Source organism: Schistocerca americana, chromosome 2 (genome assembly GCF_021461395.2).
Source record: "Schistocerca americana isolate TAMUIC-IGC-003095 chromosome 2, iqSchAmer2.1, whole genome shotgun sequence".
Classification (NCBI taxonomy): Eukaryota; Metazoa; Arthropoda; class Insecta; order Orthoptera; family Acrididae; genus Schistocerca; species Schistocerca americana.
Genome location: NC_060120.1, coordinates 1,014,357,618 through 1,014,380,555, shown reverse-complemented (window position 1 = coordinate 1,014,380,555; position 22,938 = coordinate 1,014,357,618). Strand labels below are relative to the sequence as shown.

The window sequence follows — 22,938 nt, the reverse complement described above, 5'->3', positions numbered from 1 at the left end:
CATTTATTCCACCTGTACCATGTCCTTGACTTGCAATTATAGTTCGATATTTACGCAGAAATTCTGCACAGGTCTTACTTTTATAGAATGGGTATAATGAGATTTCAGTTTTTGCAAATCGTCTTTTTTTCAAATGTTATTCTATGTACCTGTGCGGAAGTTCTATCTGATTCTGGTAGCACGGAATATTAAGTTTAGCTGTTCCTGTAACTCCTCAATATATGTTTGTGTGTGTTTTCCACGTCTATTTCCTCTCCCTCCCTTCCCCCTCACCCCCATCCCCATCTCGCAGCATACCAGAATTGATTGCTACGTACTTGTGTCCCATCGCAGTGCAATAGGCCGCTCTCAGCTCTCCGCAGCTAGGCATTCCTGTTTCCATTCATACAAGCAACTTTTCCAACTGCGTGAAAACATCCTTACTCAGCACGCTAACGACTTATAGGCGGGCTGGCCGCTCACAGCTATGTGAGACGGAGATACAATCTGTGCCCAATCCCTCGCTAGAATTTCATAGCATCCTCGAAGCCGACGCAGCTGTTCATTGTGGTAAATCCTCTCATAGGTCAAAGTTTCCGATAGAACGTTACAACATTGTTCAGCGCTCACAATCAAATTTGGGGAGGCTGCCACTTATTTCGGCACTTGCGGGCCTCAACGATACAAATAACCGTAACTTGGGTGAAACCATAACGGAGGATTATCTGTTGATATGCCAGAAAAAGGTGCGGTTCCTAAAGAGAGGCAGTAGCCTTTTCAGTAGTTGCAGAGGCAACACAGCTGAAGTGGCCTTATCAGGAATAAACAAAAGTGGCATACCACAGTTCGGAGAGTGGGTTCGGGTAAGTAGGTAAGAAAATTTAAAAAGGGAAATGAATAGGTTAAAATTAGATGTAGTGAGAATTTATGAAGTTCGGAAGCAGGATGAACAGGTCTTCTGGTCAGGTTACTGGTGAGTTATAAACACAAAACCGATTAGGAGTAACGCAGGAGTAGACTTAAAAATGAGTAAGAAAATAGGAATGCAGGGAAGCTGCTATGCACAGCATATTGAAACCATTATCGTAACCAAGATAGACACAAATCCAGCACCCGCCATAACAGTATACGTTTATGTGTCGAATAGTTTCGCAGATGAAGAAGAAATTGTAGGAGTTCATAATGAGATTAAAGAAATTTATGGAGATAAATGAGATAAAAATTGAACTGTGATGGGTGACTGCATTTCGACTGCAGGAAAACGAAGAGAAGATAAACAGTAAGAGAACATGGACTTGAGGAAAGGAACGGAAGAGGAAGCTACCTGGTAGTTTTGCACAAAGTGTAATTTAATCCATTTGGTTTAAGAATCATGAAAGAAAATTGAGCACGTGGAAGAGCCCTTGGGACAATGGAAGGTTTCACATTAATTGTATAATGGTAAGACCGATTTAGAAACCAGATTTATGAACTGTAAGACGTTTCCAAGGACAGGAAATTGTAGGAGTTCATAATGAGATTAAAGAAATTTATGGATATAAATGAGATAAAAATTGAACTGTGATGGGTGACTGCATTTCGACTGCAGGAAAACGAAGAGAAGATAAACAGTAAGAGAACATGGACTTGAGGAAAGGAACGGAAGAGGAAGCTACCTGGTAGTTTTGCACAAAGTGTAATTTAATCCATTTGGTTTAAGAATCATGAAAGAAAATTGAGCACGTGGAAGAGCCCTTGGGACAATGGAAGGTTTCACATTAATTGTATAATGGTAAGACCGATTTAGAAACCAGATTTATGAACTGTAAGACGTTTCCAAGGACAGATGATGATTCTTACCGTAATTTATTAGTTATGAACTGCAGGCTGGAGAAACTGTAGAAGGGTAGGAAATTATGGATATGGGACCTGGACGAACAGGAGGAACCAGAGGTTGTTGAGAGATTCAGAGGGAGAATTGGGAAACGTTAGACTGGATCAGGGGAAAGAAATACAATAGAAGACGAATTGGTAGCTTAGGGAGATGAAACAATGAAGGAATCACAGGATGACATAGATAAAATGACAAGGTCTATCAGATATTCTTCAATAGCTCAGGTGTTATTACACCTGTCGTGTAAAATGGAACAGGTGTAACATTGCTTACAGGAGGCACAAGTTAACTGCTCGTCACGTACACCCCTCGTTGCTGCAGTAACTCGGAAAAGTATCTGAATTATGAGAACTTCGATGCACTGCGCACAGGAAATCCAGCCGTCAGATCATCAGATCATGTGAGAACACAGATAAAACGATTGCTTGTCCGGAGTACACACTAGATGTGTCAGAAACATCAATAATCTCCTTTTATTAGACGCAATTACTCAATTAACAGTATAAACACAGCCACATGACATTGTATACCATAACAGCTACGTGATTGCATTTTACGTAGCAAAAATCGCTACATTATAAATACGTCTTTAAAAAATATCAAACAGGTTTAAGAAATCCAGTGTAGTTAATGGTTACACTCCCTCTATCGGTGGAATTAAGTGAACAATTTAAAAAATTAAAGCGTGAAGGTAAAAACGAATGGTATCCAAACGTCTGACAAGCTACAACTCTCTGCTACCTTCTTTGTACTACTGCACACCTGTTACGTTTTATGTCAACGTCTAAATACAATTCCCTCTCAGGTGGCGATGCCAGAGCCAAGTGAGCGGTTAGTCAGTTTTCCGCTTTTGTGACATGTACCACATTCTCAGTACTGATGGTACGTATGTCTCAATGGATATTTTATTTTCCCAATTAATATAAAACCTATAACAAACTAATTTCCCACAGCTTTGTAATTTAAACTGTTCGCTGCTAGAAATGTAGAAGATAATACAATTTTGGAACTCCTATTTCAGACTAAATTACTTCACAGCACATTTAACTTTAAATGTACATCCACCATCAATCCAACGCAGTCACCGCAATTACTGCCCTATCATGCAATCACACATTCGTGTATAGCGTTTATTAGTGATTACGTGTAATGCAGTAGTTACCTGTTCCACCGGAGCTGTGATCGGAAATTAGTTTGTCCTTATGTCTCACCACACGTGTTTGCTCTGCCACATCTATGTGTCACATTGAATATTGACTTTTACGAGGAGAGGAAGCCACTGTCATAGCTCCGTGTGGGATTTCTGAATTACAAACTATGTTTTAGATGATATTTTTAGTAACACTTTTCGATGGTTAGTGGTTTTCATCGGACCACTAGCAGCGAAAACAATTAACAGGAAATAAAGTGTGTGCTAACAATGCGGTTAATAAATTAGTCTCATATACAAATATCCAGAGAAGGCAGAAGGGAACAAGCCAGTTCTAAGGAAACGGGTTTTAGAGTAGTAATGAAATGACGAGTTTGGGACAAATATGAGCAATGAACTCCCGGCTCTGCTTCTCCCAATCACAGCCCAGTATTTTTAAGTCATATAAAATGAAACAAACAGTCATTATGCACCCCAGAGTGGGACAACTTGTTCTCTTGAACCACGTTGCGACTAAATATGAGTATAGTTACGTCAGAGATGGGCGAGGGGCATAATGTCGTTCTAGTCGAGTGGCATGGCACTTGTGTAACATCTGCATTTGGTTATCTGCAATGCATGAACTTTCCTTGACTGTTCTGAGGCAAGTCCTTGCTCGTGACTCTCCGAAAGCTGCCTACGACAGGTGGAGACAAGGAGAGCGACGGCGGGATCTTTTGTCAACAAGATCCAAACAGCTTCAGCGGCATCCACAGAATCCACAAAATATCGTCAGCAGCGCACGCACGTGCGCAAACACACACACACACACACACACACACACACACACACACACACACACACACACACACACGCAAACACATGCAATCACATGCACAATTTGTCACTATGTCTTGTTATCTGTACTTCTCTTGGCATCAACTGAATTTCGATATTTAACCACATTTGGTGCAAGGTACAATGGACTCTCAAATTAAATATCCCCATGTTATTTCCACGTCTTATACTCTCTGTATTACTTATCGAAATGTACAAAGATTTGACACTACTCGTGTAACTTACAGGCCTAAAATTCGGCCGGAGACTAAATTTAACCGTCACGACCTTTTTCCATGTCCAAAAGGTCTGTATTACGGTAGTGTAACAGTAGAAACACTTGTGGCTGAAATAATAAGCTAAGCAGGCAAATAGTGATACTTGACAGTTTTTCTTAGGCCTACTTGAATTTATGTCCAATCAACGTGATACAAAAAACGTTTCGAGAAAGACTGAGACACTTATCACTCACACTATGATGGGAAAGCTGTGTGTAAAGTTTAAAGTCTCCTTTCCTGTTCATAATCAGCTGCTGAACAACACTAATAGCTAACGTGAAGAAAGAATCCATAGACTGTTTAATAGCAGATGTCACTTTTTCTGACACTTTTGTACCAGAAACCATACTAAAAATCACGCATCTTGGAGAGGTCTTTAATGCAGTGTGTCGTCCAAGCTGCATCATTTTGTAATACGCATGAGTAGCTACAGAAAGCACAAATACAATATATCAACTCTGAAAACCCGTAGATCCACATGGTGCCACCTCAGATTGATTGAAAAGAGTAGCTCTGAGAAGTTGTAATGTATTCGAACACAGTTTCACACATGAAGATCAATCTCTGATCACAGACGAAAATTATATCTTTGCATCTAATTTAGAATTGCAGTTGAAAGAAGTAAACAAAATTCTGTATTATTTATCAAAATGCATAAAGATATCTTCTATGGCGTTACAAAACAAAAGTAATCTCATATGAGCATGGGTGGCGATGACTGACTTATACCAACCTGCCCTGGTAACTACATGACTCTGATGAAAAGAAAATACTGAACGATAGTTTTAACATTTGAATTTAATGTGCATTCGTAGAAGCAAAAAGCGAGAGTTCCTATGCAGTCAGCTACCCACTTGCAGCTAGTTCCTCAAAGTCAGACAAGCATTGTACCGACCCCATTCTAGGGTATTTCCTTTATACTACTGTACAAAATATTTTTATCTTCTGCTGATGATGCTAACTTACTCCGTCATACAGTGGAAGTTGGTGTTTAAGAAGCTTGGACAGCCCCGTACAGTATCAAACTACACCATCCATTCCGAAATTATGAATCACAGTTTAGAGTCTGGTTATAGCATGTTCTTTAGCTACGAAACAAAAAAAATTTCTCAAAGACACTACTCAGAGACACTTTATAAAATCTATAAGATGGTTACCGATATTAGCGTGCGCTCCTCGACTTGTAACTTTATATATAAATTTGTTAAATCTGTATATCTTTATTCTGCAGCTGGAGCTCTTTCACATTAACCTATTCCAACTGTGTTACCATTGTTTAACTCATAATGTCGCTACACTGGTAGCCTTCTTGCATATAGAACTCGAGGTTTGATGTTAGGTAATCACGCCCTGTCACTTTTCTTAAATCCCAGCGAAATAATTATTCTAGACCCAAATGGCAATAGAAATTTATACAAAATTATCGCAGTATTCCAGGCAGCTCATCCTGAAACATTACCATGTACTTAACTGTTTAACATACCGCACGTTTCCTTCTTTAACATTATAAGCTGTCCATTCTATAATTGTGTTTGGCGGTCCACTAGCACCCAAGTGTGTCGACGACATCGTACATGTGCAGCCTGCACGTTATTAAGACGCTAAATAAGACATGTGCAAGTCTGAAATTATCAGTAAGTCCTGACATGTCTGACACTTTGCTGATTGAGCATATGTACAAACCTAAGCACAGTTCCACTGGCATAACACACACATATGTAACAAGGCTGATGGGGCGCAACTTGGTTGTGTATCATTTCAGGGAGGCTGTCCGAAATTGTGTATTAATGCTTAATCAGCGAGATCTATGACAAGCTTAGATACTGTGATGCGTTCAAATTTACACATGTCTTATGATCCATGTTACAGAGATGCCGGCGGCAAATGTGTGAGGTACTGGGCAGAGGGGACACCGTTGTCACAATAGAGTGCCAAGCACAGTTGGGGGAGGAATGGCCTGTAATCTTCAAAAAAGATATGCTTCGTGCATTTAACAGTTATCTACTTGGTGAGTTCTCCAGGATCAAATGCCTGGGACGTGGCAGCAGCTATGTGTAGAAAACTATTACCTTATGGACCTGGACCTAACGCAGAATTTTGCTAGGATTTTCATCAAACTGAAGATGTGAAACCTAACATCAAATAATAATTTCTGCATGCAAATTGTCTACCAATGAAATATGAATATGATTGTGAACAACGATAAGATAGTGTGAATAGACAGTTCAATGTGGAAGAACTTCATTTGCAGAATAAATATGCGTAAGGAGTTCGAACGTCACACACGAGCCCAGGAGTGAATAATACTATGGATAACAACCTTATCGTCTTCGTAAAGAGTTCCTGATGTGAGTTTAAGAGAAACATTTATTTCTTCCTTAGCTAAACGATATGCTATTACCAGACTAGAAGCTATGATCCATAACGACAGAATAGATGGTACGTTTGACTCTGTGGAAGATTATCTAAGTGTATTAAACACCAACATCTACTGTGCAACAGCATAAGTAAATATTATCGGCAGAAGATGACAAACGTTTTATACTGCAACATCATACCGCAGGACAGAGTCCCTGCACCCCAATAGGTATGGGATGGGGAGGCTGGCTAAGCTTATAGGTGACAGTATAGTGGGTGGTGGCGGTGGTGGTAGAGTCACTCATCGAAAAATTCTTGTAGTAGTTGGTGTTAGAGCTGCACCTTTTTTAGATTGAAGTTATCTGAGAGGTATACCTGATTAAAAGAAGTCCCTATAACTAACGGCTCACCTTTTGAGGATGTAATGTTTCCAAGTAGAGAAGGAATTAGCATATTTCATCAAAATAAAAGAGGTATTAGAGATAAAGTCAGTGAACTGCTTATAGATGTTGATTCTGAAATTATTGGTATATCAGAGCACTACTTAAATAATTTGATAATTCAGAGACTTCCTTTACCAGGATACAGATTAGTTGGCTGTTTCTCAAGGAGTTCATTGCGGGTTGGGGAGTGGCTATGTACGTAAAAAACAGTATTCCATTGAGTCCATAGACATATCATGAGACTGCACTGAACAGATATTTGAATGGTGTGCAGGGGCAGTTGAATTTAATGAAACTAAACTTCTAATTGTTGTTGTTTATAGGTCACCTAACTCCGACATCAGAGCATTTCTGCTCAAGCTAGAGGGGATTACTGATTCACTTTGTAGGATGTAACAGAAACTATTTACATGTGGTGACTTCAGTACACATTTTGTATACTATGCTGCAAGAAAAAGGATGGTGGTAGATCTCCTAAATTCATATGATCTGATGCAGACTGTGGTTCTTCCAACCAGGATGCAAGGGGATAGTAGGACAGCCATAGACCATATTTTTATTCATTCTTCATTACTAGATGGGCATTCTATTAGTGAAAGCGTGAATCGCCTTTTATATCATGATGCTCAAATTTTAACACTAAAAGGCTTCTGTACTCAAACCAATGTCATATTTAATTAAAAACTATGTAGGAAAGTTACCCCAACAGAAATAGAGTTTTTTAAACCTTGTCGAGGAACAAGAGTGGCAGGATGTTTATAGTGCTGATAACATAGACGATAAATACAATGCTTTCCTTGACGCATTTTTCATGCTCATTGAGAGTTGCTTTTCATTAGAACGTTGTAAACGGGGTACTAGCAGTAATAGACAGCCTGGGTGGCTGACTAGTGGGAAAGGATATCTTGTAGAACAAAGTGGGAATTATATCAAAATGGTAGAAGTAGTCACAATGAAGTTACAGTAGCCCATTACAAACAGTATTGTAAGGTACTTAAAATTGTTATTAGGAAGGCAAATAGTATGTGGTATGCAAATAGAATAGCTAATTTACAGGATAAAATTAAAACCATATGGTCAGTTGTGAAGGATGTGTCTGGTCAGCAGCACAAGCCTGACGATATAAAGTCAGTTCGCAATAAAAATATTTCTGTTACTGGTAAATCAGATATATGTACAGTATTTAACAATCATTTTCTGAGTATTGCTGGTGAATTAAACGAAAATTTAGTTTCTAAAGCAACTCATATAACTTTTTTGGCAAATGCCTTTCCGAGATTGATGTCTGAAATACTCCTCTGTGATACAGACAAGAGGAAGATTGAGTCAATAATTAAATCACTGAAGACTAAGGACTCTCATGGTTATTATGGAGTGTCTAGCAGAATATTCATGTACTCTGCTGCACATCTTAGCCCTGTATTTATCCATATTTGTATTTTTTTCCCTTTAGGTATGGTCAGTTTCCTGAGCGATTAAAGTTCTCAGTAGCAAAGCCGCTTTATAAAAAGGGAGAAAGGGATAATGTAGATAATTTTAGACCTATCTCTATGCCATCACAGTTTGCAAATGTTATTGAAAAGGCTGTATATGTAAGGATAATTGATCATTTTATATCACACGATTTGCTAACAAATGTAGAGTTCGGCTTTAGAAGTCGTTTAACAACTGAAAATTCGATATTCTCTTTTCTCTGTCAGGTAATGGATGGGCTAATCAAAAGGTTTCGAACGCTTGGTATATTTTTTTATTTAACTAAGGCATTTGATTGTGTTGATCACAAAATAGTGCTCCAGAAGTTGGATCATTATGGAATATAGGGAGTAGCTGACAACTGGTTAACCTCTTACTTTAGCAAGAGGCAGCAAAAGGTTATTATTCATAATGTTGATAACGGCTGTGATGTGGGGTCTGAATGGGGAACTGTCAAGTGGTGGGTCCGTCCCCCAGGGATCAGTGTTGAGGCCACTCCTGTTCCTTATTTATATAAATGAAAACGGGTAACTCCAAAATATTTCTGTTTGCTGATGACACTAACTTGGTAGTAAAGAATGTTGTGTGCAACATTGGCTCGGTTTCAAATAGAGCAGTACATGACCTAAGTTCATGGCTTGTAGAAAATAAACTAACGCTAAATCACATTAAGATTCAGTTTTTACAGTTCCTAACACAATTCAATTTCACAATTTTAATTTCACAGAACAGGCATATGATTAGTGAAACTGAACAGTTCAGAGTTCTCGGTGTTCAGATAGATAGTAAGCTGTCGTGGAAGGCCCACATTCAGGATCTTGTTCAAAGACTTTACACTGCCATTTTTACTATTCGAACGGTATCAGAAGTGTGTGATCATTCAATGTGAAAATTAGTCTACTTTGCTTATTTTCATTCGCTTATGTCATATGATATTATATTTTGGGGTAACTCTTCCCATTCTAAAAGGATATTTTTGGCTCAGAAACGGGCGGTTTGGTCAATATATTTTGTAAGTTCACGAACCTCTTGTCGACCCCTGTTCACCAGTCTGGTATTTTGACATTGGCCTCTCAATATATATATTCCATACTGTCATTTCTTGTTAACAATATTAGCTTATTCCCAAGAATAAGCAGCTTTCACTCGGTTAATACTCAGCAGCAATCAAACCTGCATTGGGATCGGACTTCCTCAGCTCTTGTGCAAAAAGGTGTGCAGTATACTGCTGCATCCATTTTCAATAAGCTACCACTCGAATTCAAAAATCTTGGTAGTAATCGACGTGCTTTCAAATCGAAACCGAAGAGTCTTCTCATGGGTCACTCCTTCTATTCTGTCGAGGAGTTCCTTGAAAAATTAAGCTGATTCTTATTGTATTGTTGATTGCGTTTACTTAAACTCATGGACTGACTTTTTCGGGTTCATGAACATTTATGTTTATCTGTTATTACTTTTATATTGTAATTTCATGTACTGACACGTTCCATGACCTTGGAGATTTGCTCTTCAATTTGGTCCTAATGACCTTAACGTGTAAATAAATAAATAGATAAAAAATAACTGGCTAACTTTGAAAAGCAGTTGAAAGTTAGTAGATTACAGCATAGCAATTCTCGTTTCTTACCTATACAAATGTGTGTTAAATTCAGCCGGCCGGAGTGGCCGTGCGGTTCTGGGCGCTACAGTCTGGAACCGAGCGACTCCTATGGTCGCAGGTTCGAATCCTGCCTCGGGTATGGATGTGTGTGGTGTCCTTAGGTTAGTTAGGTTTAATTAGTTCTAAGTTCTAGGCAACTGATGACCTCAGAAGTTAAGTCGCATAGTGCTCAGAGCCATTTGAACCATTTGTTAAATTCAGATGTTAAAACTACTGTTTAGTATATTATTTCATAGAAATTTCATGTTGTTTCCACTCTTAAGCTAGCCTTTTCAGATGACGAAAATGAACATTTTGTTCAACAAGATAAATTCAGTACCCCACCATGGGGAGGGGGGCGGTATTATAGTATTTGGGTGACTCTGACAAGTAGTTGCAAGAGGTTGTTGACAGCATGGCAACCCTCGTTTCTTACCTATAAGAATGAGCATTAAATTCAAAAGCTGAAACTACAGTTGAGTATTTCATTTCATCAAAGTGTCATGTGGTTATTAAAGCACGCAGTGTAAGTCAGTCATCGGCAGTAATCCCAATAAGCGACCACTGCATGTGTTGTACTGTTACAGAAGAAATCTTTTCACATTTTCATAAAAAACACAAGCATTTTTTGTTTCTTTAATGTGCTACTCACCTTTCGACAGAAAGATCGAATTTTCGTCCACGACCACAGATCGAACTTTTCATTGAATGGAACATTGTCTAAAGGCATTAATACTCCTGATAGCTACTCTTTTCAAGGAAACCGAGCAGAAATCATCATGATCTAACAGTCAGTGATATAGACTGTTGCCCTTGCAGCCACTGAAATGGCTGCTGGCCTCTTCAAGCACCACCCGTTTGTTTGGCCTCTGAACAGATCTCTGTACTGGTGAGGGAGCTAAATTGTCATATATGGTGCTTTCTATAACTATACATAGGTATTACGGAAACATGTGAAACGTCCCCTTTGAACAATTATACAAGACTGTGCTTAACGTGACACACAATATTTTCAGCGCAACGCAATCTGACTTTCAAAAATCCCTACAAAAGAATGGCCCTGACTAACATTAACCAATACGTTTCACAAATCACTTACCTCACAAAAATCTTGGTTACTCGAGCTACTGCAATAAAGCCAGCGCCACTACTGCCAGCTAAATAAAAGATTCAAATTACAGAAGACACTAACTACTGATAGGCATAGTTAGCAAATGAAAGAATTTAATACAGAACAAACACTGTATTTACCTTAATAGTCATAATATATATAGCAGTTCATAACAGTCTTACAAATTTCAAAACTCCGCCATCTCTCTCCCCACATCCATCACTGCTGCGGCTCACCTCCAACTGCGCAACGCTACGCGCTGTTCACAGCCAGCTGCCTAACACTACAATGGCGAGTATTACAACAATGCCAAGCAGCCACAGACGGCACACAGCACCGCCAGTGATTTTCATACAGAGGTGGCGTTACCAATAAAAAAACCTAAACAGCCTACTTACATAGCCCTCATGCTCCCCATAAAAAATTTTGTAAATTGTTTTGGGCAGTGGCCAATAATGATTTGATAAAATTTTTCATAGTTACAATAACACAGATATAAAATGCACACACTTATTGATACAATGTTGGTCAAAAGCTAAAAATTTCTCATAGTCCGTAAAGACAGTCCTAATCGTTCATCACAGTAAAATAGCAGTGTTTTTCTCAAAGTCTGAGCAGTAAAAGAAAATGCACACGGAAGTAGTGGATTTCCATGCAATCTTGAAGAAGTAGTGTTGTCCTTCCAACGGAAAGACAGTGCTGACTCTTGACATGCAGACAGGTATTGGTCCACAACAGAGTCAGTCGAAATTTTGAAGAGTATTGGTAGGTAGGTCATCACAGAGCAGACCCACTGTAGTCCTGGTAGAGATTACGATACTGGTGGGCCACCAGAGGTGCAGACTCACTGCAGTCCTTGTAGAAATAATGGTACTGGTGAGTCAGCAGAGGTGTAGACCCACTGTAGTCCTTGTAGAAATGGCCAGCAGCCATCTGTTGTGACTGTGCAGGTGCACAATCACCACTGAAGAGTCTTGCGGATAATATAGCAAGTCCATAAACCACCACTTGTGCACTCACAAAGTTTTTGGAATTGTCCTTAGAACCAGCAATGCTGTTATCCAGTCCCTTGCTGAATTATTAACACACGTGAAAACACTATCAGTCCCTACTTCTCACATATTGTCCATATACTATGACCAACAGAAATGTGTGCAGTGAAATGAAACTTACAAGTTACTTAATATGATGAACTGGTGTCAATTACAATTTTATAACATAAGAATACAATAACAAAGGTACAAAATACATAATTAAAGAACATAACAATACAGATAAATTTGTAGTAGTACAGGCTTTACAAAAGAATAGAAATAGACATATACATCAGTGTTACAGGAATTATGACATAAGAAAATAAATAAAATAATGAGAATAGTTTTCGAAACATTAATTTCACACATGAGCATTGAAACAAAACAGAATAAATAATGTGTAAACATCTTTACAAAGTAAATAACATATTATTAATGCAAATTGTATTTGAGGATAACAGTATTCCTCATCATAGTGAATGCAGCTGAGTATTAGAAAAATTCTACAACCTAAATCGTATCAGATAAACACATAAAGACAGGATGAACACAAATACACAAGGGTACACAAACATATAGCGGAATAATACAAAAGGAAAGGACAGGGTTTGTTGTACTGCAGTATTTTGCAAACAAAACTTTCTTTACTTCTTGGAGATCTCCTGTCATTCATCATTATTCCCAAAAAGTCCTATCTATACCTCTTTACTGTATTCTAACCATGTTTCTCTCAAAATAATTATGGCTCATTGTACAATACTCATTTTTGCCCAAATCGTTTTCATATATCTTCTCAATGCGTTTCTTCCAATTCATCGCAACTCATTCTCTTATATAGTCTACCCCCTCTTAAGCTAACTTAAATCTATTGAGCTCAGATGCTAAACTAAGGGACGAGGCAATGCAGCAGCACAAGAAAAGTAATGCAAACAGCAATGAAAAAAATTGCAGATTTGCGAAGCAAGCAGCATTATAGAAATTAGCAAAGCAATTGCAATATTACAACTAATATAAGGCAATGTGCAGCAAACAAGAAAAATAAATCAGTAGTAAACTGGCTTAGAAGAGTAACACAAAGTCAAATTCAGCAACACTATGCCTGGCAAACAGCAGCAGAAAATGAAATAACTTATACCTAAACATGACATAGCTCAAGCAGAAAAAATAGTACACTAAAGATAACAATGCAGATAAGGGAAATGTATAATCACATCTTAATGTCTAAGTAATTAAAGTGGTGCACCACAAAAACTAATTCTACAAAAAATTACCAAGTACTTGAAAAGAAAATTATGAATGCAGTTCCTGTGAAGGTAAATGTATTTTTGTACTCCTTCATTTTTTTGAAAAAATTGTTATTTACTCGATCTGTAGACAGAAAATATTTATATTAGTACATCAATAAAATTTTATTTTAACCAATGCTGCAGTGCAGCTAGAAACTAGATATTTAACAAAATGAGTACATAAATACATAAAGCAAGCCATATGGCATTTCTCTCAATTAGCAAGACAATAGCCGTGAAATGTTTCTCACCGTTTCATTACGCATTTTAGTAAATATCATAAATTAAGAGCTCCACAGTATAATCATATGTTTTCAAGTTCGACCGTGTCGTTTTTTGCGATGCTTTCTACAAAGGAATGTCAATAGCGAGGATAATGGCCTCCCTTTTTTTTTCACTTGTGCCTCTGAAAGGCACTCGCTAATGACTTCTTTCCAGGCAACTCTCGCCCATCTGGGTGCCCACGATGCATTACGTGCAGGTGGTCACTTAACTTTCTTACGGAAATATTTACGACAGCAGTTTCTGCTACAGTGACAGTCTCATATAAAAATATTTCACAGGTCAAGAATTTGGGTTACAAATCTGTAGAAACAAAATCCTATTGATATAACAGTGTCCAAAAAATTTTCGTCTGCATTGTGATACATTCACGCATTTACACACATTTCATAACTCTTAAAGTACGATTCTTGGTTTCCAACAATCTTTTTCACAAACCAGAGTCCCTAACCACTACTCATTATTCCTTACCTTATTCGGCGACACTTCTTCAATATTTCATCATAACATACGTCGTATAATCAAATAACTCCTATAGCATCAGCTTACTGATCATAAACATACCGCAACAGTGTAATACACATAGTCATCATAATAACAACATCATAACACCTCAGTCAACTCTCAAAATCGTCGTAGCTTCCTCCAATAATTTCAAAACCAAAAACAAATTCTCTGCTCATGTCAAAAGTGTCATGTACCTCAAACGTACTTTAAAAATCGTGATCCCATGCCAAATACATCATTCAAAGCTCTTGTAGTATCACAATGGTTCCAAAAAAAAATATGAACAGTTCGCAAAGTACAGACAAAATTGAATTTCATAAGTGTGAAGTTATCCAACTGTGTAATTACGTAAACATCTGTCACTGATGTATTAAAATAAATGTTTGTCTCTCTCAGTTAAATGATCAGATATCTGTGTAATTTGTGTGTTAGAGAAATATGGTACCGATGTGTAAAGTTGTATAAGCAAATACCATATTAGCTAGGGCTCCTTGTGCTTGCCAAACACATGGTACACAAACTAAGCGTGTACCCCCCTGAGGATTAATGTAATTATACCCTCAGGTGTTACAGATTACAGCAATGGAATGAAATGTATCACGGAAAACTCTCTTTGTAATTCAAAAATCTTTAAAAAAATTAATGTTTTAAGTACAAAATTAATCACTCAAATACGTGTCCTTTAGCGCTAAATGTGCGTCTTGCCGTAAGATAATTCTGTGGAAGTGTCATAATTATCGTCCTCCGAAAGCTAAGTTCTGCAGAATTCAATGTACTTACCTCATGATAAACAAAAGTGAAATGCTTTGAGTATAGATATCTTAGATATTACGCTTATTGCCATGATGACGAAAGTACTGTGCTGTAACGTATTGTTGTGCTACAGAAAAGGCTGTCTCCTTGTAGCTATACCACAAAAGTTACTACTAAAACATGTTTTACTTTCCAGAAGAATTCAGAAAAACTGTGCAGATATAAAACAGATACACCGCAAAAGCAACAATGTAAATTGTGTCACACATTAGTAGCGTCGTGATATAATTGTGTAGCTGTCAAAGAAACCAAGTGCTAAGTCATCTTTAATCCCACAGAAAGTACTTCAAATAAAGAATGTCTTTTCAAGTAAACCAAAATGTTGCATGAAAATCTCATTAGCAGTGCCAGTATATGTTCTAAGTATGTGAGCCTTATAGTCGTTACGTGATTGTGCAACTAACAAGCAAGAATGTACAAATAACAACACTGTGTCGTCTGTTCACTATAACAACGCGTTCATAATTTCTGTTTAAATAAGTTCTCTTGGTTCTTGACTGGATATTTAACTTCAAACATTGTTGCATGTTAACAGATTCTAAGTCTGACAAAGCATACTGGTAATGTAAAGTGAAAAGTTATATGGCAAAGACAAAGTTAAAAAGCAGATTATTTTTCAATAAACGGTTTTACATGTGAAATGTGGTGTAAACCTTTACTCTTCCTAGTGCACAAAGTTTCAACTTCAAAGCAATTATCATGTTGTATACATCGGTAAAGAATGCTAAAATTTTTCTCAAGGGTAGCGTCTTCTGTTATTTTTCTCGGAGCCAGCGGGCGCACGTGGCTGCCTGCTGTGCGAGTCATTGTCTGTCTCTTTGTTGGCGCGCACCGTTATTGGGATTAGGAGACCTAACTTCTACAAATTCACTCTGACGAGAAGGCCCTGCCCTGTTTGAATCCCACCAGTTCTGATGCAATTCAGGTCTGTCGTTACGAATATATAGTCTGTCGTCATGTCGGTAGATTCCATAGTTTCTTTCTTGTCGGTCATGTGGTGGAGAATTTCTCCCTGAGTCGTAACTGTGCGCTGTCCCGTTGCATCTAAAGTTATTCTGTCTCCCTTGATAATAATTATTTTGGTTCCTATATTATCTGTTTCTCTGATTGTCTCTGTGATAGTCATTACCACAGAGAGGTGATCTTTCCCTGTAATTATTACTACTCTGCCAACAGTTGTCATACGGGTGGTGTCTGTTTTGGTCACGATTTACGTTGTAAGAATAGCCTTGTCGTGTCCATTTATTATTTCTGTCATCGCGGAATTGTGACAGATGTGACCTGTAATTGTTGTACTCTTCTTTTCGCGTTCCGCGATTATCAGTGTCAATTTACAGTTCTTGTAACAGTCCCTGAAAAGCTTCAATGTCGTCTTTTCAACGTCCTGCTAAAATAATATGCCGTAAATGTTCAGGCAGTTTGAGTAAGCAAATGCGGATGAGTTCTGAGGGGCTGTATGGGTTTGAGAGATACTGATTCTTATGCAACATGTCTTCAAAATATTTGACAAGACTGGAAAATTGAGATTGTTCAAAGTGCTTCATCATCATGATGCTATGTTTTACTCAGTCTTGTGTAGCTTGAGACCAATATGCTGAGAGGAAGGCGTGATAAAAATCTCTTTCACTGTGACAATCGTGAATGACCGATCGCATTCTTACAGCTGGTTCATTCTCTAAGTAGCCACACATAAATTCTAATATGTGTTCTAACGACCAGTTGGGAGGAAAACAATGAGAGAATTGATGGAGCCACGCTTGTGGATGAATGTCGTTGCCAGAATTCTTAAATGTTTTGAATTTACGTGTAGTAATGAACAGCTTATAGTCAAAATCATCATGTCGGCTAGTCGCATATCGGTCATTGTTAGGTCGTGTCGGCCGTTCCATTTCAAAATTCGGTGCACATTGCCAATTTCTTTCATAACTTCCGAAATGTCCTGTGTTATTATCTTGTGGGTGTTCCGTATATCTAAGTCCCTCTTCCCGTGTGGGAGCGCAAGTGTCCTCTGAAATATGAAATTTTTGTATTACTTGTGCCAGCTGATCTTGTACTTCCCGGATTTCTCTTTTGTATTGCGTATTAATTTGATTTTGATTTTGTTTGAATTTCTTAATTTGTTCATACTCTTCTGTGTCAGTGATGGCTACAGGTCTTGTCATTCAGATCAACATCTACCTTTGCAGATAAGTTAGTGAACTGATCCGAAAGTTCGGCTACTTTCTCCGATAGTGTACTTATTTCCTCAGTGTGTTTTTCTGAACCAAGTTTCAGAGTATGTATTTGTGTTGAAATCGTATCTACTGTGTCCTTTAAGTTTTCTTGAGTTTTTGGAAGTTGCATAACCGAATCGGTAGATGCAACTGAGTCAATTTTAGGTTGCAAGGTGTCGTGATTTTCATGAACAATAGTTTGCAGTTCTTTTATGGCTGCTTCGTGATTCTGTAATGCATTTTAATGACGCGAAAAAATAGGTTGGAAATGCTCACAAATTTGTGTTTTTACGTCATTACAGACTTTTTGACATTTCGATTCGATGTTATGTAACTCAGTAGTTAAATCTTCACGTGTTTGTTCAAGCGTCGTGTCTAACTTTTGATGATTTTGTTCCATTGTGTCTAACTTTTTAAGATTTTGTTCCACTGTGTCTAACTTTTGAAGCTTTTGCTGTGTTTGTCTCTGATTTTGTTCCATTGTGTCTAACTGTAGCTGTGTTTGTCTCTGATTTTGTTCCATTGTGTCTAACTTTTCAAGCTTTTGTCCCATTTGTTGCATTAATTGTAATAACAATGGACTGGTGTCTGAAACATGTTCCTCAGTGCTTTTCGGCAGTGAATTTGCACCGGCAACATTCACATTTTGACAAGCGGAAAATGTGTCTTGACTCATTTGAGAAAACGGTGAGGACGCAGAACCTGAATCTACAGTATTTGCAAAATTGTGTCCTGTCATTTCGGATTCCTGAGGCGAGCTGTTGCCGAGCGATCGATCGATAATGCTTCCCTGTTCACTACCTGTTTCACTGTCTACGCCATTGTTTGCAGCCCGCTCCATTTCCCTATGCACAGTTACCAAATTACTACTTTGAACGTCTGTTAATTCATCACACAGTGGTGCTGGCAAGCTACGGTCGTCGTCACTATTATTTCTCAGTTTACTTTGGAGCCTAGTGTTACGTTTTTCACACGCCATTATTGTCACAATATTTCACACGATAACACAGAAAAGCACAGTTTGAAGAGCAAAAATAAGAGAACACATTAACATAGCACTGAAAATAATATGTAGTTAATTGCAAGCGCAGCTGCGAAATACTTGGTGCAAATCTACATGCATGCCACAACTGTTTTACTGTACAACAATCAAAGACTGGAACTACAAAGGAGATTCTCTCTACAATTATGCACTAGCAATAAACAATAGCTACACTAATTACACAAACTACAAGAAAAAAATCAGAAGATTCCAGTGAGGTATCCTGGCAGGGTCGCCATATGAAACGTCCCCTTTGAACAATTGTACAAGACTGTGCTTAACCTGACACACAATATTTTCAGCGCAACGCAATCTGACTTTCAAAAATCCCTACAAAAGAATGGCCCTGACTAACATTAACCTATACATTTCACAAATCACTTACCTCACAAAAATCTTGGTTACTCGAGCTACTGCAATAAAGCAAGCGCCACTAATGCCAGCTAAATAAAAGATTCAAACTACAGAAGGCACTAACTACTGATAGGCATAGTTAGCAAATGAAAGAATTTAATACAGAACAAACACTGTATTTACCTTAATAGTCATAATATATATAGCAGTTCATAACAGTCTTACAAATTTCAAAACTCCGCCATCTCTCTCCCTACATCCATCACTGCTGGCGGCTCACCTCCAACTGCGCAATGCTACGTGCTGTTCACAGCCAGCTGCCTAACACTACAATGGCGAGTATTACAACAATGCCAAGCAGCCACAGACTGCACACAGCACAGCCAGTGATTTTCATACAGAGGTGGCGTTACCAATAAAAAAAACCTAAACAGCCTACTTACAGATGCAGTTCAAGTGATGCACTGTGTAAAAGATCTGTCCGAAACACGTAATCGTTAGTGGAGTTGATTGTGCTTGAGTGTCAGAGAATGCGCATCTGTCGCCAAATATACTGTAGACCTTATCTTGGAATTAGCTATTGGTACTACTTAGTAGTTGCCTTCGAAGAGGAAAGGAAAGGAGACAGTAAGCTTTTTAGAGAGCCTTGGCACCATAGTTCCAAGCAGTAAATGTCGCAGCTTTCCTTAAGAGTTTGTTTTTGTCCTGCCAGTGAGACGTAACCTCAAGTAGGCCTAAGATCTGAAGTAATGAAAAAGCTGTGTCAGCCAGTCAAAAACATCAATTATACTTTTCTAGTGTAGAAACATCTCTCTTCCCCCCAATGAAACATGGACCTTGCTGTCGGTGGAGTGACTTGTGTCCCTCACCAGTACAGACATCTTTTCAGAGGCCAAAGAAACTGGTGGTGCTTGAAGAGGGCAGCAGCCATTTCAGTAGATGCAGGGGCAACAGTCTATATCATTGACTGTTCTGGCCTTGTAACATCAACCAATATGGCCTTGCTGTGTTGGTACGGTGAATGGCTGAAAGCAAGGAGAAACTACAGTCGTAATTTTTCTCAAGGGCAAGCAGCTCTACTGTATGGCATGGAGATCTACATCAAAACAGTCCTCGGACTCATGACCACAACAACAGCAATGTAGAGCATGATCTATTAATTCCTTGCTCCCAAAGATTTTGGTGGGGTGAAACATTACAGAAAAACTTCTAAAAACGTTAGCTGATGAAAGTTCTATCTATAGTTCTACCGATAGTCTCAAGTAGGACTAAGAGGAACTGTTAGCTATCTCTGCCTTGAATGTTTTGCATTTTATTTTGTTATAGTCATATGTGCTTTGTAGTGTTACAGAGGATTAACAAAAGCAATTTAGACCCGGAAATAGCATTGTGGAGTGCACAGTCGTGTTTTAAGTTTACTTTAACCGTAAGTTGCATCAGTAGTTTCAATAAAGTGAGCCATTTATGTTTTGTACTGTTTTTAAAGATAACAGACTGTTTAGACGTGGAGATAACGTTGTGAAAATAACATTTGATAGTCCATCGTGCCTTGAACCATATGGGGTACAAAGATTGAATCTGGTTGCTACCAAGTGTGATACAGAGAACAAGATGGCCAACTCTGGGTGGCCGGAAAATGGTGTGCTGCGTGTGGCTGTTTCAGAGTAATGTCCAGTAAAATAATGGGATGAGATTAGGAGAACAAAATGTGTATGTGTGTGAGCAAAATGTGTGTGGGTGTGACTTACAAGAGGGGAGGGGAGGGGTGAGAATGGGAGGGGGATGTGTGGTGGGGCGAGGTGGAGGGTGGAGGCAGAGGGGTGGGGCATGAGGCTGTCACATGTCTACCTCTGATCATATATGTAGACAAGCCGACAGTTATATGTCATAGGTGTCACAAAGTTGCCACCTGCATTCTTAGTTGTTAGCAATATTCAGAGTTTATGTTTGCTTAAAATCTCCTATCTTTTGGCTGGTTTAATACACTCTGTTCCATTCTAATTGCTTTCTGGGTACATGTAACACTGAAAGGAGGCGGTATGACTGCTGTATTTCATAATATTTTATATACATAATAGCTGAGCGTACAGACCCTGCTTGTGCCTATGAAAAAGTTTGATATGTATATCTGACTAGCCAACGTGTGTCACGATAATATAAAACAAGCTGCCTTTCCTTATACTTTTTCAGTGAACTCCATCAATCCTATACAGTAAGGATCCCATATCGAAAAGGAATACTCCAAAAGAGGTTGGACAGTTTTTGAGTAGACAGTCTCTTTAATAGCGTAGTAGTGCATATCTAAATGCATTGCTTATGAACACAAACTTTGATTCTCCTTCTGCACAAAATTTTCGTTGTGATCCCAAAATAAAATGACTGTAGTTCTATACCCTAAGTGATTAGTTGAAGCGATCATCTTTAAATTTGTATGATTTCTCTTGTACACAAAATTTATTGAATTTTTAAGCGCTCACGTGGAGAATCACGTAATTTTTATTATTTAGAGTCAATTACCGTTTGTCCACCGCACATATATCTTAACTGAATCGTTTTACAAATCGTTCTGGGTTCGTTCTCGACTTACATAGACGGCAAACGACAGCTTCGTCTGCAAACAATCCACATCACTTATATGGATTAAGAAGAACAGAGATACTATAAGACTTCACTTAGGAACACCGGATATCACTTGTGTGTCACCAGACGATTTTCTGTGCATTACTGCCACTGTCAGCGTATCACTTAAATTTAAAAATTATGTTATCTCCTGTAGCTGACAGGTATCGGCAAATGAAGCAGTTTTATTAAAACTTCTGGATACCTTATTGATAATATGACTCTTGTTACGGTTGAAACGTGTTTACTTGCGGATATACTTTAAATCATAAGACTGTACTAATCCGCTTTTCACGTTTCCAGCTGACATGGGATGGAGTGAAAATAACGGAAGTGAAGGTGGAGAAACTGGTCACATTCTTCGACGATTTCGACATCCGACTGGACAACGCAATTGACGTGGCGAAGATCGAGGACATCAGGAAGACGAATGTGGTGGCGCGCCAGCACCGGCTCAACCATAAGCCCTTCTCGTACTCCCTGAAGGTGTCTAGCGACAAGGAGCAGCTGGGCCTGCTGCGCGTCTTCCTGGGGCCCTCCGGGGCGTGGGAGGGCGGCTCGCTGTCGCTGGACGACATGCGCCACCAGTTCCTCGTCATCGACGGCTTCCACGTCAAGCGTGAGTACACAGGGGCTCGCCGTGCGCTTGTTTCTCACTTGTACACTGTTGTTGTTGTTCTTGTTGTGGTCTTCAGTCCAGGGACTGGTTTGATGCAGCTCTCCATGCTACTCTATCCTGTGCAAGCTTCTTCATCTCCCAGTACCTACTGCAACCTACATCCTTCTGAATGTGTATTCATCTCTTGGTCTCCCTCTACGATTTTACCCTCCACGCTGCCCTCCAATACTAAATTGGTGATCCCTTGATACCTCAGAACAAGTCCTACCAACCGATCCCTTCTTCTAGTCAAATTGTGCCACAAGCTCCTCTTCTCCCCAATTCGATTCAATACCTCCTCATTAGTTATGTGATCCACCAATCTAATCTTCAACATTATTCTGCAGCACCACATTTCGAAAGCTTCTATTCTCTTTTTGCCCAAACTAGTTACCGTCCATGTTTCACTTCTGTTCATGGCTACACTCCATACAAATACTTTCAGAAACGACTTCCTGCCGCTTATATCTATACTCGATGTTAACAAATTTCTCATCTTCAGAAACGCTTTCCTCGCCATTGCCAGTCTACCTGTACACTATCTGATCAAAAATATCTGGGCGCCTATCAGTGGCCATTATTATGGGAAGTGTGCACTGCTGATTTATGAAGACTTGAATTCTGCTGAGAACACTTTCAATGAGATGCCACAATGTCTGTGAAGAAATGGTAGCCCACGTAGAAATGGTAATGCATTCTTCCTCAAGCGCTGAAACCAGAGAATGTGGTGATTTGGCCGCCACGGTCTGAGGCGAAGTCGACGTTCTAAATCATCTCAGCGATGCCCCATTGTATTTGGGCTTCGACTATGGTCAGTTAAGTCCATTTCAGAAATGTTACTGTCAAAGTACATTGCCTCACAGACGCTGCTTGATAACAGGGTGCACTGAGAGTCTGATAGAATTATCGTCTCCGAACATTTCCTTTACTGTAAGTGTTGAGAAATTTTTTCATATCCTTCCGCAATTCAAGATCTCTGAAGCACAATAGGAAGCAGACACCCTAATGAT

At 38.9% G+C, this 22,938-nt stretch overlaps 1 protein-coding gene across 1 annotated transcript in view; it reads left to right on the top strand.

The window, feature by feature from the left end:
* LOC124596364 (allergen Cr-PI-like) overlaps positions 1–22,938 on the top strand; it is a 127,058-nt gene that overhangs the window by 78,842 nt on the left and 25,278 nt on the right. The window contains exon 9 of the mRNA XM_047135471.1: positions 21,574–21,889. Within this exon, the coding sequence (XP_046991427.1) occupies positions 21,574–21,889 (316 nt within the window). The remainder of the gene's footprint in view (positions 1–21,573; positions 21,890–22,938) is intronic.